Source organism: Microtus oregoni, unplaced genomic scaffold, assembly GCF_018167655.1.
Source record: "Microtus oregoni isolate MIOR12 unplaced genomic scaffold, Mior012 000029F_ref0000214, whole genome shotgun sequence".
In the NCBI taxonomy this organism is placed as follows: Eukaryota; Metazoa; Chordata; class Mammalia; order Rodentia; family Cricetidae; genus Microtus; species Microtus oregoni.
Window position 1 is genome coordinate 17,100,893 of NW_024543088.1, and position 18,531 is coordinate 17,119,423.

Genomic DNA, 18,531 nt, shown 5'->3' on the forward strand with positions numbered 1-18,531 from the left:
GGAAGACTGTATTCTTAGGCAGACGTAAACACAGGGAGCTCACAGTCTGACAGATGTACAAATACATTCATTAGTGAAACGATCATAATATGTGCTAGTATCCAGTCCTCTGTGGGTTGAGAAAGCCCTTACAATACATGCTCCTACAGAAGGTATAGGAAGCCCTAATGGTTAAACCCAACTGTAAAATTCACCACAGCTTGCTTTCTGGTTCCATTTGCTCAGAATACTTTTTTCCGTCCTTTCACTTTAAGGATGGTGCCATCTTTAAATCCAAGATGAGGTTTTTGTAGACAAGTGAAAAAAATGTATTTTGTTGCTTAACCAGCCATCCTGTATCTTTAGATTGGAGAGTTGAGCCATTAATGTTTAAAGTTATTGTTGAAAGATGTTTCTTGATTGCATCATTTTGTTTTGTTTCCTTATTCCACTTGTATTTTATTCGTCCTTTTTGTTTCAGTAATTATCACTTCAGTGTGTCTACAGTTTCTTTTCTGTGTTTATTCCTCCTGTCATTCTGAAGTATTGCTTCCATATTTCCGCAGGGCTGTTTGGTGGTCATAAATTTCTTCAGCCCCTTTATATCATGAAAGTTTTTCTTCCTCCTTCAGCTGTAGTAGATACTCTCTCTTGGAATAGTAGTCTTGGTTGGCATCCGTGGCCTTTCTTTTATAACGAGGTACATTGTTCCAGAATCTTCTGGTTTTCAGTTTCCTTACAGAAATCAGCTGATATTCCAGTGGATTTTCCTTACACGTGGCTTGTATTTTTTCTCTTGCATATTTTAATACTTTTTGTTTAGTATGTTTAATGTTTTAATTATGATATGGTGTGGGGAGTTTTTCTCTGGATCTTACGTGCTTGGTGTTTTGTGTGCTTCCTGTGTCAGTGTACATCTCGCTTTAGCTTTGGCCCTTCTGTGATTTTGTTTAAGGCCTGAGCTATCCCATTGGTCCAGGATTCTATTCCATCTATGCTTATAAATTAAATATGTCTTTTTTTATACTGTCCCACATTTCCTGCATTTTTCTTTCTTGTTTCTTTATCTTCCTTCACAGTTTTTGCTTGTGTGGTCTAATTGCTCTACCTTTTCTCTGAGTGCTGATATGCTATCTTGTATTTAAGCCATTCTACTTGTAAGGCTTTCTCCTGAGTTTTTTAGTTTTATTAAATTTTTAAATTCTATCTTTCTTTTTCTTTGTCAAATTCAGTTTTATTTTTTATACTTAAATTATTTAATTTGTTTGTATATATAATTCTAAGTATTCATGCCACAAATTTATAATTCAGATTGTTGACTTAAAAATTCTCAAACATGGTATGAACATTTATATTTCCTAAAACCTATAATAATTTGGAGGGATATATATTTTAAAGCCTCTGATAAAACATACAGCAGGCACTGACTTACATTTTCTTTTTTTCTTATTTAAAATATTTTTTTTTTTGGTTTTTCAAGACAGGGTTTCTCTGTGGCTTTCGAGCCTGTCCTGGAACTAGCTCTGTAGACCAGGCTGGTCTCGAACTCACAGAGATCCGCCTGCCTCTGCCTCCCGAGTGCTGGGATTAAAGGCGTGCGCCACCATCCCCGGCTTATTTAAAATAATTTTAAGCTAAAATATATCTGATAATATTCTTCCCCCCCCCCCAAGTTCTTCCAGATACTCTACTCCCAACTTTCAGTTCTTTCTTAAAAAACAATTAAAACCCAAATACAATAACAAAACCTGCAAAACCAATAAAAAAAAATATGAAAATATAGCCCTCCAAAACCCAGCATCGAACTGTAACCACATAAAAGATGTTGATATACCTAATGTTACTTTATTGGAGAAAAAATTTCCCCTTTTCCTAGCAGGTATAAGTGTTAGGCTATGTGTTAACTTTACCCTAGTGACCAGGCTTCCTTCTTTCTTTCCCTCCCTCCCTCCCTCCCTCCCTCCCTCCCTCCCTCCCTCCCAATTTTGAGACAGATTTTCTCTAGGTTGCCCTGGCTTCCCCGGAACTTGTTATATAGAGAGGCTGGCCTCACGCTCAGAGCTGCCTTCCTCCACCTCCCTAGTTCTGGGATTAAAGGCCTGTGCTACTACCACTCAGCATCATTCATTTATGTTTTAAAAAGCATAAAAGAATAAATTATTCCAAGATAAAACAAAACCAAGTTGGACAAGATAGACCAACAGAAGGAAAAGAACCCAAGAGAAGTCTCAAGAGTCAGAGACCCATTTGCTTGTACGTAGAGTATTCTCATAGAAACACTAAACCAGAAGACACACACACACACATACACACGCATCATATATATGCCAGGTGCATACCTGTGCAGACCCTGTGTATACTGCGTCAGTCTCTGTACTTCATATGAGCTTTGTTCTTGTTGATTTAGACGTGCTTTCTTGATGTCCTCCTTCCTCTGCCTCTTAGACTCTTTCCACTTCCTCTTCTGTGGTGTTCCCTGAGCTCTAAGGGGAGGAATTTGTTGGAAACATCCCATTTAGGGCTTCCAAAGTCTTTCTCTTTTGTGTAATGGCTGGTTGTGGTCTCAGTATTTGTTCCCATCTGCTGCAGGAGGAATCATTTCTGATGATGGCTGAACAAGGTACTGATCTGTGCGTGTAGCAGAATATCATTAAGTGTCATTTTATCATTAATTTTTTTTCCCTTTTTAAGACTTCTATTATTCAATTTTCCCCTAGGTCCCTGGGATATCTAGTCTCTGGTTGTTGGTCAGCCAAGTCCTCTTGAGTATAGGTTCCAGCTGATGGAGCGGCCTTAAGTCAAGTCAGTTATTGGTTGGTTATTCCCACAAGCTTTGTGTCTCTTGTACTCTGACATAACTTGCAAGCAATACAGCATTGTAGATAAAGGTTTTGTGGCTGGCTTGGTGTTTATATTTGTCTTTCTAGAGTATGCAGAATATTCTGTATTCCTATAATAAAGATGCTGGAATTTAGGGATAAAGGCTCTATGCAGGCACCAGCGTGACATCTCCATGTTTACTGAGTTGTGTGGTGTTGTCTTCAACAATGCAGCCTTGCATCAGTTTGTGGAAAACAACCTATAGTTGAGCCTGTGTTGTTTGGGGATTCTCATGGGACCCCTTTGGCCAACAACTCAATTAGATGTAAACTAAATCCCTGTATTGAAAACCTGTTTGGTGACAAGAGATGGCCTTCAGGGGTTTGTCTCCTGCATTATGTGGTGATTTCATTTAAATAGCCTTCATGTATGTATATATTTTAGAAATTTTTTTACTGTATCAGGTTTCTATACTACCCCTCAGTGCCCTAATTTTAGCTGTTCCTTTCTTTATTTTCTGCCGAAACCCACCTCTATCTCCCCTTCCCACTTGATCCTACCATTCCAGCTCCTGATCTATCCATAGCTATTTATTCTATTTCCCTTTCTTAATGAGATCTGTACCCTTTGGCTTCTTATTGTCTGTGATTTAAGAAGATTGTAGCTTAGTTATTCTTGACTTCAGAGCTAATATTCACATATAAGCAAATACATATTATATTCATCTTTCTGAATCTGGGATACCTCAGTTGGGATTTTTTTTCCAGTTTCATCCATTTGTCCACAGATTTTGTGATTTCACTTTTAAAATGTTTGAGTAATATTCCATTGTATAGATATACCACATTTTTTAACCCACTTTTCTGTTGATTACCACCTCAATTGTTTCTAATTTCTGGCTCTTATGAATGGAGCAGCAATGGACATGATTGAACAAGTGTCTTCTGTGGAAGGATGGATGATCATCCTGAGGGTATATGCTCAAGAGTGCTATAGCTGGACCTTGAGGTAAAAGAATGTCATATAGATCTCCTGGCTAGGACAATCCTCGGCAACTTTTTACATTAGGTTTGGACTCCCTTAGTACACATACCCCCATTTTTCCACTGTTTTTTTTTTTTAATTCCACTGTTTTCGACCTCTGCTTATTTAACTTTGTGATATCACTGATATCTTCTAAATTATAGGCAATTAAATTCCCAATAAATTTTGTCTTCAAACATGTAACATGACTAATAAAAACGCAGACACAGATAGTGGGGTTCAAGCTGAAAGACCAGAGAAGCAAAGCAGCCCACCACTAGAGAGTTTTTACCTCTATGAACTCTTCAGACTGAAAAGAGTGAGTTCCGCCTTATATTCCTCTCTAGTGCTGGTATTAAAGGCATGCCTGACCTCTATGGCTAACTAGTGTGGCTGCTGGGATTAAGGGTGTGTGCCACTACTGCCTGGCCTGTATGACTGACTAGTGTGACTAGCTTTGCACTCTGATCTTCAGGCAAGTTTTATTTGTTAGATCATAAACAAGATGTCACTATATTTCTTATTTTCGTCTAATATAGAAACAGGTTATAACTAATATAAGAAAAACTATATACAATAAGTACAATAACTATATACTATCTATCTGTATATAGATATATATAGGCAATAAGTACATCAACAATGTCTAGTCCATTTGCATTTGACAAATTCAGAGAAAATACTCCATTATTTATCCTGTCTTGGTGAGTCCAAAGTCTTGTATGTGATTTACTTTATATCATAACTTACTTTACCATCCAAAACTATCTTTTGATATCTCTCAACCTCATGCACTTTATATTTCTTTAGTGAATTTGTTTTCTGAATCTCGTAAAGAAGGAAAACTATAACTATCTAGTCTTCAACAACTCAGAAATCTGAGAAAGAAATAGTATTAACTGAGTATTCAAGAAGTGCAAACATGCAATTTCCAAAAAATCTGAGAAATGTTAGAAACAGATGCCTTCCTGAACAGTTACCCAACATTTCTCTGCAATGTTGGGGTATCCATCTTTGGCCCAAAGACCTAGAATATTCGATAGACTTTTCTATGAAGTAGAATTTTTGAAGGACTGTCCCACCTTGTCTTGACAAGGTTTAGCAGTCACTCTTTTTTGTGTCCTACATGTTCAATTAGGACACCATACTGTCAGCAGTTGAGGCAAGGGCATTTTCTTGCCCAGTCACTTAATTTTGCCCCAAAGAAAGTAAATTCCATGTAGAGTTTCTTTGCTATCCATTATCTTCTCTGAAGTAGGTTGTTGCTGCCAGGACCAGACATGTGTCATTGTCATAAAAAATGACCTATGTTATTTTATTATTATTTTAAGAAAAAAGAAAACAACCATTTTACATTTTATATATCAATCCTAGTTCCCACTTCCTCCCCTCCTCCCATTCCTCCACCTACCCTCCCCCCCAACCTACCTCCCATTCACTCCTCAGAGAGGATAAGGCACATTGCTTTGGGGAAGGTCCAAGGCTTTCCCCACTATGTCTAGGCTGAGCAAGCTATTCATCCAAAGAGAATAGGTTCTAAAAAAGCCAGTACAAGCAGCAGGGTTAAATCCTGGTGCCACTGCTAGTGGCCCCCTCAGTCTGCCCTAGCCATACAACTGTCACTCACATTTAGATGGACTAGTTTGGATCTATGATTGTTCCTTCCCTATACAGCCAGAGTTGGTGAGCTCCCTTTAGCTCAGGTAAACTGTTTTTATGGGTATACCCATGATGGTCTTGACTTCTTTGCTCATTTCTCACTCCTTCCACTCTTCAACTGGCCTTTGGGAGCTCATCCTAGTGCTTAACTGTGGATCTCTGTCTCTGCTTCCATTCGTTGCTGGGTAAAGGTTCTATGGAGATATTTAAGATATTCATCAGTCTGACTACAGGGGCTAGTTTGGGCACCCTCTCCTCTATTGCTTAGGGTCTGAGCTGGGATCATCTTTGTGGATTTCTGGGAATTTGTCTAGTGCCAGGTTTCTTGTAAGCCCCATAATGGCTCCCTCAATCAAAATATCTTTTTCCTTGCTCTCATCTCTGTCCTTCCATCTCAACTATCCCATTCCATCAAGTTCTCTTTCCCCTCTTCTTCCCCTTTCCCCTCGTTTTTGCCTTCCACCCTCCCTATTTCCCCCACCCCCATGCTCCCATTTTGTCAGGCGATCTTGTCTATTTCCCCTTATTTTTCCTTTCCAGGTGGATTTATGTATGTTTTTCTTAGGGGTCACCTTGTTACTTAGGATCATGAACTATAGGCTCAATACCCTTTACTTTACAGCTAGTATCCACTTATGAGTGAATACATACCATGTTCATCTTTCTGGGTCTGGGTTACCTCACTCAGGATGTTTTTTCCTAGTTCCTTTCACTTGTGTGCAAATTTCAAGAGGTTATTGGTTTTTTTTTTTTTTTCCTCCACGGAGTAGTACTCTAATGTGTAAATGTGCCACATTTTCTTTATCTATTCTTCGGTTAAGGGGCATCTAGGTTGTTTACAGGTTCTGGTATTACAAATAATGCTGCTGCTATGAACATTGTTGAAGAAATGCCCTTGTAGTATGATTGAGCATCTTTTGGGTATATGCCCAAGAGTGATTGCTGGGTCCGGAGGTAGGTTGATTTCCAATTTTCTGAAACACCACCATTCTGATTTTCAAAGTGGTTGTACAAGTTTGTGTTCCCACCAGCAATGAAGGAGTGTTCCCCTTACTCCACATACTCTCTATTGTTGGTGTTCTTGATATTAGTTGTTCTGACAAGTGTAAGATGATATCTCAGAATTGTTTTGATTTGCATTTCCCTCATGGCTAAGGATGTTGAACAAAGCCTTAAGTGTCTTTCAGCCATTTGAGATTCTTCTATTGAGAATTCTCTATTTAGTTCTGTACCCCATTTTTTAATTGGGTTATTTGGAATTTTGATATTTTGCAAATCAGTCCTCTGTCTAATTTGGGGTTGGTGAAGAGCTTTTGTCATTCAGTAGGTTGCCTTTTTGTCTTATTGACTGTGTCCTTTGCTTTGTAGAAGCTTATCCGTTTCAGGAGGTCCCATTTATTTATTGTTGCTCTCAGTGTCTGTGCTACTGGTTATATTTAGGAAGTGGTCTCCTGTGTCCATGCATTGAAGGCTGCTTCCCACTTTTCTCTTCTATCACGTTTCAGTGGTCAGATTTATATTGAGGTCTTTGATACATTTGGACTTGAGTTTTTTGAATTGGGATAGATATGGATCTATTTTCATTTTTTTTACATGGTGACAGCCAGTTATACCAGCACCACTTGTTGAAGATGCTTTCTCTTTTCCGTTGTATAATTTTAGCTTTTTTTTGGTCAAAAATCAAGTGTTTATTGGTGTGTGAATTAATATCTGAGTGTTTGATTTGATTTCATTGGTCCACCTATTGGTTTTTATGCCAATACCAAGCTGTTTTCAATACCGTAGCTCTTTAATAGAGTTTGATGTCAGAAGTGGTGATGCCTCTGGAAGTTTCTTTATTGTACAGGATTATTTTGGCTATTCTGTTTTTTGTGTTTGTTTTTGTGTTTGTTTTTGTTTTTTTGGTTCTCCATATGAAGTTGATTATTGTTCTTTCAAGGTCTGTGAAGGATTGTGTTGGGATTTTGATGGGGATTGCATTGAATCTATACATTGCTTTTGGTAGGATTGCTATTTTTATTATGTTGAACCTACCTACCCAAGAGCATGGGAGATCTTTCCATTTTCTGGTATCTTCTTCAATCTCTTTCTTGAAAGACTTAAAGTTCTTGTCAAATAGGTATTTCACTTCTTTGATTAGTATCACTCCAAGATATTCTATGTTATTTGTGGCTATTGTGAAGGGTGATGTTTCTCTGATTTTTTTCTCAGCTTCTTTATAATTTGTATATAAGAGGGCTACTGATTTTTTTAATTGATCTTGTATCATGCCATGTTACTGAAGGTATTTATTGTTCTCAAAGTTTTCTCGTAGAGTTTTTGTGGTCACTTATGTATACTATCATATCATCTCCAAATAACAAAAGTTTGGCTTCTTCCTTTCCATTTTGAATCCCCTTGATCTCCTTTTGTTGTCTTATTACTATAGCCAGAACTTCAAGAAATATGTTGAAGAGATATGGAGAGAGTGAACAGCCTTGTCTTGTTCCTGATTTTAATCAGATCATTTTAAGTTTCTCTCCATTTAATTTGATGTTGGCTGTCAGCTTGCTATATATTGCTTTTATTATATTTAGGTATGTTCCTTGTATCTCTGATCTCTCCAAGACCTATATTATGAAGGGGTGTTGGATTCTGTTGTATGCTTTTCAGCATTTAATGAAATGATCTTATGGTTTTTTCTTTTGCACAATTCTTAATTAAGGGAGCCACCTTAGGGTTGGCAAGAGACTTGAACCTAGAGTGGCTCCCAGGAGCCCAAGGTGATGTCCCCAGTTAGTTCCTTGGGCAGCTGAGGATAGGGAACCGGAAATGACCCTATCCTATAGCAATACTGACGAATATCTTGCATATCACCATAGAACCTTCATCTGGTGATGGATGGAGATAGAGACAGAGACCCACACTGGAGCACTGGACTGAGCTCCCAAGGTCCCAATGAGGAGCAGAAGGAGGGAGAACATGAGCAAAGAAGTCGGGACCACGAGGGGTTCACCCACCCACTGAGACAGTGGAGCTGATCTATTGGAGCTCACCAAGGCCAGCTGGACTGTGACTGAAAAAGCATGGGATAAAACCAGACTCTTTTGTTTTTATTTATACGGTGGATTACATCGATAAATTTTCCTATGTCAAACCATCCCTGCATCTCTGGGATGAAACTGACTTGATCATGGTGGATGATTTTTCTTTTTATGTGTTCTTGTATTCGGTTTCCCAGTATTTAATAGAGAATTTTTGTATCTATGTTCATGAGTGAAATTGATCTGTAATTCTCTTTCTTGGTTGAGTCTTGGAAGAATTTGTAAGGGAAAAATTTCTTTGTTGACCTTTTTTTCCTTTTTATTGATTTTTATTGAGCTCTACATTTTTTTCTGCTCCCCTCCCTGCCTCTCCCCTCTCCCTTCCAACCCTCCCTCAATGTTTCTGTGCTCCCAATTTTCTCAGGGGATCTTGTCTTTTTCTACTTCCTACATAGATTAGATGGTGTATCTCGCTTAGAGTCCTCATTGTTGTCGGAGTTATCTGGGATTGTGGTTTCTAGGCTCGTTTCCTTTGCTTTATGTTTAAAAACCACCTATGAGTGAGTACATGTGATAATTGTCTTTCTTTGTTTGGGTTATCTCACTCAAAATAATGTTTTCTAGCTCCATCCATTTTCCTGTAAAATTCAAGATGTCATTATTTTTTCTGCTGTGTAGTACTCCATTGTGTAAATGTGCCACATTTTCCTTATCCATTCTTCGGTCGAGGGGCATTACGGTTGTTTCCAGGTTCTGGCTATGACAAACAATGCTGCTATTAACATAGTTGAGCACATGACCTTGTGACACGATTGAGCATCCTTTGGATATATACCAAAGGGTCTTGAGGAAGATTGTCTCCTAATTTTCTGAGAAATCACCACACTGACATCCAAAGGTGTTGTACCAGCTTGCATTCCCACCAGCAATGCAGTAGTATTCTCTTTTCCCCACATCCTCTCCAGCATAAGTTGTCATCAATGTTTTTGATCTTGGCCATTCTTACAGGTGTAAGATGGAATCTCAGAGTTGTTTTGAGTTGCATTTCTCTGATGACTAAGGGTGTTGAATATTTCCTTAAGTGTCTTTCAGATTCCTCTGTTGAGAGTTCTCTGTTTAGGTCTGTACTCCATTTTTTAAATTGAATTATGTGATCTTTTGGTGACCAATTTCTTGAGTTCTTTGTATATTTTGGAGATCAGACCTCTGTCTGATGTGGGGTTAGTGAAGATCTTTTCCCATTCTGTAGGCTGTTGTTTTGTCTTGTTGACCTTGTCCTTTGCTTTACAAAAGCTTTTCAGTTTCAGGAGGTCCCACTTATTAATTGTTTCTCTCAGTGTCTGTGCTACTGGGGTTCTATTTAGGAAGTGGTTCCCTGTGCCAATGCGTTCAAGTATACTTCCCACTTTCTCTTCTATAAGGTTCAGTTTGGCTGGCTTTATGTTGAGGTCTTTGATCCAATTGAATTTGAGTTTTGTGCATGGTGATAGATATGGGTCTATTTTCATTCTTCTACAGGTTGATATCTAGTTATCCCAGCACCACTTGCTAAATATGCTTTCTTTTTTTCATTTATATTTTTTGCTTCTTTGTCAAAAATCAGGTGTTTGAAGGAGTGTGGATTAATATCTGGGTCTTCTATTTGGTTCCATTGATCCTCCTGGCTGTTTTGAGTACTGTAGCGCTATAGTAGAGTTTGAAGTCAGAGATTGTGATATCTCCAGTTTTTTTTTATTCTACAGGATTGTTTTGACTATCTTGGGTTTTTTGCTTTTCCATATGAAGTTGAGTACTGTTCTTTTGAGGTGTTTGAAGATTTTTGCTGGGATTTTGGTGGACATTGCATTGAATCTGTAGATGGCTTTTGGTAAGCTTGCCATTTTTACTATGTTAATTCTGCCTACCCAAGAGCATGGGAGAGCTTTCCACTTCCTGGTGTCTTCAATTTCTTTCTTCAAAGATTTAAAGTTCTTGTCATACAAGTCTTCCACTTGTTAGATTTCTCATCAAATTTGCTGCCACTGGTGATGTAGATGTGAGGCTCATTTCTGCTGCATAGAACCTTAAAATACCAAATGGATTTCAAGGCAGCTACCTAGTTTGGCAGCAGCCGGAGATGACAAAATCCCACCTGGAGAGAAGATAGGAAATCCTACCTGGTAGGGTGGTTATTCCAGCCATGTGTAGATCCAATTTATGCTGGTGAATATAAAGCTACAGGCAAATGGCTTTTTTTTTAAAATTTGCACCCCAAAAGTTGGATGTCAGATGTTGCACAACTAATAAAAACCCAGAGACACATACTGCGGTTCAAGCTGAAAGATCAAAGAAGCAAGGCAGCCAACCACTAGAGAGCTCTTACTTCTATAAAACCTTCAGACTGAAAAGAGAGTGAATTTCTGTCTCATCCTGTCTTATATTCCTCTCTAGTGCTGAGATTAAAGGCATGCACCACCATTGCCCAGCCTCTATGGCTATCTATGTAGGTCCTTGAATTAAAGGTGTGTGCTACCATTGTGCTGCCTGTGTGGTTGAATAGTGTGGCTAGCTCTGCACTCTCTTCTTCAGGCAAGCTCTATTTGTTAGATCATAAAGAAAAATCACTATAGGAATATTCAGAGATATTCCTTCTATGATGAAGGATAACTTCTTGTACCTTTTCTCAGATACCATGAGGGAAAAACAATCTAATGTGTTGTAGGCATATTTCAGTTTTAGGAGTAATTCTTTTGTCACTTGGATGTGTTAATGTGGTCTGTATACCAGGAGTTCTCAACCTGTGGGTTGTGACCCCTTTGTATATAGAACGACCCTTTCATAGGCATTGCATATCAGATATCCTGCATATCAGATATTTACATTATGATTCATAACATCAGCAAAATTAGAGTTTCAGAGCAACTAACAAAAACAATTTTATATTTGGAGGTCACCACAACATGAAGAAATATTTTAAAGGGCCTCAGCATTAGTATAAATGTACTTGAAAAAGTTCTAGTAAGCACAGAATTGAAGATTCTTGACCATTTCAAGCTTCTCTGCCAGTTGAGCCATATACCCCAACAAATCCAATGGTACTTGGCGTTCAGTAGCAGGTAGGCTTCTATTCTAAAGCAGGTCCAAATAGGCAAATTAGCAGAGACCCGCAGGATTTGGGTGCAAGGACTTAGTATAATTTATGGAGAACTAGTCTGCATTTTAGAGATAGCGCTAGTGGGCTGTAGTGAAAATGGAATGTTTGATGATACGCCACCACTTTTTCTGTGATCTTCAGGACCCTTCATGAACGGAGTCTGAGTCACTAAGTCCCAGTGCTGTATGTGTAAGCCAGTGACGTATCATCAAATAGTTGTCAGCAAATGCAGGGGACATGGCTCCACTCACCTATATTATCTATTACTGGCTCCAACTCAAGGAAGTCATTGCAGAAACCTCTAGTGTGGCCAAACTGGGATTCATGGCTTTAATGCCAAGAAAAGGAACTTCATGATGAGCCTTGAGGAAGAAAATATGTAGAACTGTGTAAGAATGATTACTAATAACCACTCGAGGGCCAATATTATGCTGTCTTAAAATCTTTGCCAAAGAAAGAAGTCCTCTCTTTTAAATATAGCTTGTAGGCAAGTTTTTAGGAGAGGGAAAAAATAACTACCTTCTTTGCTAAAGTATCACAAGAACAGTGTCTAGTATAGTTACTAGTCTAGTTATAGCTCTCCTCTGAAACCTCTTCAGGTGGGCCTCTACAGTCTGCATTTCTCAAGGTCCTGCCTTCCAGTTTCCTACTAGGATTGCCCAATAGGCTCTGCTTACAGCAGTCAACCACTTTTCTAGTCCCAAGTTTCAAAGTATTCTGTATTACTTATGAAAAGCAACACTGTGAGGCCTATCACGACAATACCCCATACTTGGAACAAACTTCTTAATAGTTTCCTATTGCTGTGGAAAGATTAATATCAACTTACAGAAGAAAACATTTATTTTGGCTTGCAATGCTACAGGGTTAAAAGTCCACCTGACTAGGAAGCATGGCAACAAGGCATTGGTCCACCACTCAAAGGGACTCATCCCACTCCTATCTTTTGGATTTTCAATTAATAACACTTCATCCAGTTAAGTTTAGTATTTCTACTTTAATGTTTTTTTTCTTTCTTAAATTATTCATTATTAGATTTCTGTCTTAGTCACTTTTCTGTTACTGTGGAGAGACACCACGACCAAGGCAACTCTTAAAAAGAAAGCATTTAATTGGGGGCTGGCTTACAGTTCAGAGGTTAGTCCATGATCATCATGGTGGGGAACATGGCGGTTCACAGGCAGACATGGTGCTTGAGCAGTAACTGAGACCTGCATCCTGATCTGCAGGTAGAGACAAGGACTGGTCCTGGAGTGGGCTTTTTTTTTTTTTTTTTTTTTTTGGTTTTATAAGCCTCAGGTCTGAAGTTAAATACAATAACTTGAAAGAATGTCAATAGAATTTGGGAGTGTTTTGGTTTAGAAGGTAATAATTGGGATAGATCTTTGGGTTTTCTCGTTTGCATAAATTTGCAATAAAGGCAATCTTGTTTTAATTTTTAGTAATAAGTACAGGGAATATATTAAAGTGGGCCATTGGAGTTTAAAAAATAGAATCAAAACAAAATTAAATAATGTACAAATAAATATTAACCAGGAAGGCGAGAGATTTCTTTATGAAAACTTTAAAGAAAGATTGAAGAAGACACTAGATCATGAGAAGACTTTCAGAGCTCATGAAATTGGTAGAATTATTGTAAAAATGACTGCCCTACCAAAAGACTCTTATAAATTCAGTGTCAACCCAATAAAAATTCCAGAACTCATAGGTAACCTCAGAAGACCCCAAATAACTGAAATATTCTAAGTAAAAAGTACAATGTTGGAGTTATTACTATACCAGTTTTCTTGCTATATTATAAAACTGTTACAAACAACATGGTACTAGTAAAAACAAACAACAACAAAAAGAACTCAAACAAACAAACAAAAAACTAGACATGTCAATAAGTAGAGCATAAATCAAAGACCTGTACATGATATCTTAGTTAGGGTCACTATTGCTGTAATAGAAAAAGCATGACCAAAGAGAATTGGGAGGAGCGGGAGAGGTTTATTAGGATTATGCTTCATCACTAAAGGAAGTCAGGACAGGAACTCAAACACAACAGGAACCTGGAGACAGGAGCTGATGCAGAGGCCACAGAGGGTTTCCTCTTGATGTGTCTTCAGAACCCAAGTAAAATTTCTTTGACAATGCTTGTATCGCAGTTTTTTATAAGGAACCAGTTCTGGTTTCTACCATGCCTCCAGTGTACTTTGAATCCTCTTCACATCTGCTTGAGTCTGTAGCACAAACTGTGCCTCTTTCTAGGAGAGTGGTTCTTAACTGAGGATAGCTCGTCCAGGAAACATTACGTTGTGTCTGGACATGTTGTGATTATTACGGTTGAACTTGTGCTCCTGACATCTGGTGGGTGTAGGTGGGGATGTTGCTAAACACTCCACAGTAATGGCCTCCATATTGTCTTAGCTCTAACTGGCAACAGAACTGAGCTTGAGAGATCTTACTTTAGGGTGAAATGAAAACCTTTATTCTAAAGAAAACTTCGCAGCCTTGCCTAAGTCCCAGCTCAGAGGTCCAGGCTGATGGATTACAGTTCATAGTGTGCCTGGGCTGTGGGGAGTTGCTGACGGGGAGAGTGATAAGTGACAGAGAACTCTGTGCTCAGTCCTCATGGGGGTGGGAGGGATGGCTCATAGGGAAAAGATAAAATTATTTAGATATGCATTTCTCAAGTAATACTAAAGATATTGTGAACCATCTTTCTTAGTTTAAAATGCTCTGGTTCTTTTTGTGACTTATTTTTAATATTTATCTGGAAGCCTTATTGTGATGAAAGCACGTACTCCTAGTGCTTATTAATTGATAGATAAGTATCTCGCTGTCATGATTTAGGCTTAGAACCGCAAGGGTGGGTAGGAACTAGAATCATGCTTTTCATTCTTTTTTTTTCTTTTCTTAAAAATGTTTCTTAGATGATACTGGATAGTATTTTAAAGACTCTCATATGTACTTAACAATATAATTTCAGAAAAGACCCAGTGCAGTAAGCTCCTGTGCCTATTAGCAAGCTCTAGCTACTTCAATAACAATGCACATATATGCTCACACTCTGCTTCCTGTTTTCACTCAAACACCTCCTGCATTGCCAGGGATATGTGGTCAACATTAATCTCACAAAATAGATGGGGGCTCTGTAGACCAAGCTAGTCTTGAACTCACAGAGATCCGCCTGCCTCTGCCTCTTGAGTGCTGGGATTAAAGGTGTGCGTCACCACCGCCCAGCACAGTCTGCTTTCTAATACTCTGCAGAGACTGCCTACCAGGAGTGGTACCAGCCACAAGGGTCTAGGTGCTTCCCTGTCAGTCACTAGTTAGAAAATGCTCTACTGGACAGTTTCATGAGGGCATTTTCAGCTGATATTTTTTCTTCCCAGATGACTCTGGGCCATGTCAAATTGGCATTAAAATCCTGCACAGTGTATGTCAGAGCAAAGACAGAAGGCATCAAAAGAAAGTATTAGATTCTACAATATGGCCTTATGATGCAAACTTCGGTTTTCTACTTCCACTTTTAAAAATAACCTTATTTTACAAGTTTAGACATTTGAATAAAACAATGAAGAAATATTTTAAGAAATGTTAGGCATTCTTAAATAATCCCTGTTTATGTTAAAGATTTCTAACTGAACTTTAGAAAATATATTGGAATTGTGCCAGAAAAGGCTTCACTGCTGAATTAAAATACTTTATACCTAAGGAGACAGTATCTTTATATTTGGTTCATGAGAAATAATGAATGTTATCTCCTTGCTAAAATTGAAAAGAAATAATGCCTTTATATTTGGTTCATGAGAAATAATAAGTGTTATCTCCTTGCTAAAACTGAAAAGCTAAGAAAGAAACAATGCCCCCCATGAGTGTCAGATAATGACTACTTTAGACTCTCAGATATGTTACCAGTTGACATCGGAGACTTGAGTACATATGATTTGTGCCACTGATTTGCTGAAGGATGATAAGAAAAAAAAACACTTGTGTTGATTTTGATGGAGTCTATAAAATAATGCCTGGCTTACAACTAGTTTAACCTATTCTTTATTTTTGAGTATTAAGTTTTTTGTCAAAACAATAATAGACATATATGCATTTGGACTTAAATGAAGAATATTTAATTACATTTCTTAATTTTTGCAGCCAATTTCTACAGAAATTTTGGAGTATTCATCAGATAGTGACAAAGAAGATGACCCAGAGAATGCCCTGTTTATTGATTCAGAATCCCCTCACAAATTCCGGGTGGATTTTAAATCAGATGCAAGATGGGCTTTGAACAGACAGACTGACTCAGGGGCAAATTCAGCTGAGCCCATATTGAGCACTCCCCAGAAATACACATCCAGCTTTCCCAAGACTTCAGGAAATTCAGCAACAAAGAAGAAGCTTTTAAGGTTAAATCATGTTTGTAATTTTCTTTTCCTCAATTCTTCTCTTTCTTTAAAATATTGACTGAGACTTTAATTTTAAAATACTTGTTTAATTGAGAAAGAAAATTAAAATGCAATTCTGATTTTGATAGACAATTAATAACCCTATTTTGGAGGCAGTTTATGGAGTTGTTCATTCAGTGGTGCATTAGTGGATTTGGTCATGAATAGCTTGCACAACTGCTCGCTTTGGTGGAAATGTGTTCTTTGCTCTTCAAGTTTTATTAAACATTAGTGTTCCGGGTGCTCTGTTAGAGACACTCTTTCATTATCAATTATAACTTATAAAGAGAAAAATAAAAATAAATATAAGTCCACTAGCTTACCTGTGTGGCAGGAGTATGGTTAGAGTGAGTGGCCAAATTAATGCTTAAGAATACAAGACAGCCTTATTTAAGGGATAATAGTACCTCACATGGCTGAGGAGAGCCCCAGTGGGTCAATAGCCTTGTTACTAGTGTGTCAGTCCATGACTGGCCTTGGTGAGCCACGCAGAATGTGTGAGGGAACCTTTAGAGACATGTCACAACCTCATGTCATCCAAGGTGTTTTTGTTTGTTATAAACTGGGACAAAATAATGTCCCTGTCCATAGGCAAAAACGTTGAGAGTGAGAAGGAACCTATGTCCAGCAGTGCCTTAAGCTAAAAGTGACAGAGAGCTCCTAGGTGAATTATCACAGTGGAGGAGAACACAGTTGTGAGGGCAATGGGGCCTTTTACACTGTTAGCACAGCAAACCGAGAGCAGTGAACGGTACAGTGGGAGAACTGATGCCTAAACTTACACTCTGGATGGAGAGATTTAGCTGATTATGTGCTGAAAGAGATCTAGTCCCCAGAATAGTTGCAGAGAATAGTATTTCCAGAAAGAATATTTACAGAGGCAAATAGTGGGTGCATGCACTATGCTGAGAAAATTTATATCCTTTCTCATGTTGTTTTTATAAATAAGGCACAAGGATGTGTACCCATTCTTGAAAAACCACTTCCTAGTATCCAAAAATCATGGACTGTGTCATGAGACCAAAAGACAAGAAAGATCCATGATACACCGAGTACAGTCAGTGACTTAGTGGCATGAGGTTGGTTATATACAGCAGGAAGACCAGTGGATTCATGGGATTTAGAGTCACAGTTTTCAAAAAGCGCTCATTAAATGGTCAAGACAAAATCCTGGATGAGTCCAGGCTAAAATGAACACAGCCCATATGACATCAAACACATTCCTGATGCTGGTGGGTCCAGTTGTAAAGCTATACGTACCACTTGATGGTTTAATTTGTATCATAGTGGGGAATGACATAAGCGAAACCCTTCAGTCATACTCAGTGAGCATTATGACTCAAGATAGTCACAGTTATTGCAAATCTGAGTCCAGCAATGCCCCAAATGAAGTTGTTGCTTCAGAGGAGAATGGTAATTGGATATGATAATGCATACTTTTAATCATGCTATAAGCAGTAGGATTGTAGTTCAAGACAAGCCTAGGTGACTTGGTGATTTTGAAGTTAGACTAGAGTGCTCCCTAATTAGATCTCATCTTAAAAACCCAGGAACTAGGAATCTAACTCAGTGATAGAGTATTTGTCTAGCATGTGTGTGGCTTCGGGTTCAGTTACCAGGAAGGAAGGAGTGTGGAGAATATGTTGTCCTTGAAAGGAGGATGATTTTAATGGTGCATGTGATGTTATCCAGGCCTAGAACATAGTGTTCCCAACCCTGTTGAGGACCTTCTGTGTGCCAAGCTTGTTTTTGTATGCAGGAGGCATGGCAGTACGCCTCTGACTATCCTCTGTGAATACTGATTGTCAGCCAGGAGGTAAAGTCGCTGCACTGTTAGAGGCGAGGTAGTAGTAGAGACGAGGTAGTAGTAGAGACGAGGCAGTAGTAGAGACGAGGCAGTAGTAGACACGAGGTAGTAGTAGAGACGAGGTAGTAGTAGAGACGAGGTAGTAGTAGAGACGAGGTAGTAGAGACGAGGCAGTAGTAGAGACGAGGCAGTAGTAGAGACGAGGCAGTAGTAGACACGAGGTAGTAGTAGAGACGAGGTAGTAGTAGAGACGAGGTAGTAGTAGAGACGAGGTAGTAGTAGAGACGAGGCAGTAGTAGAGACGAGGCAGTAGTAGAGACGAGGCAGTAGTAGAGACGAGGCAGTAGTAGAGACGAGGCAGTAGTAGAGACGAGGCAGTAGTAGACACGAGGCAGTAGTAGAGACGAGGCAGTAGTAGAGACGAGGCAGTAGTAGAGACGAGGCAGTAGTAGAGACGAGGCAGTAGTAGAGACGAGGCAGTAGTAGAGACGAGGCAGTAGTAGACACGAGGTAGTAGTAGAGACGAGGTAATAGTAGGAGCAGCAGGTTTTGGATGGGAAGTGCTTGATTTAACACTCCAGGAGTTAGGCTACTAGGTGGTGGTAGGTTCTTAGGCATGAACTAATGGAGACAGGCACCTTATAAATTTAAGAT

The 18,531-nt window shown here is 38.8% G+C and overlaps 1 protein-coding gene across 3 annotated transcripts in view; it reads left to right on the forward strand.

Moving 5' to 3' along the window:
• Window positions 1–18,531, forward strand: part of Spidr (scaffold protein involved in DNA repair) — a 228,473-nt gene that overhangs the window by 52,967 nt on the left and 156,975 nt on the right. For 2 of the 3 annotated variants that reach the window (XM_041677878.1, XM_041677879.1), the window contains one exon: window positions 15,778–16,031. The exons of the other annotated variant lie outside the window; for it this stretch is intronic. In XM_041677878.1, the coding sequence (XP_041533812.1) occupies window positions 15,778–16,031 (254 nt within the window). The remainder of the gene's footprint in view (window positions 1–15,777; window positions 16,032–18,531) is intronic. 3 annotated transcript variants of the gene reach the window in all.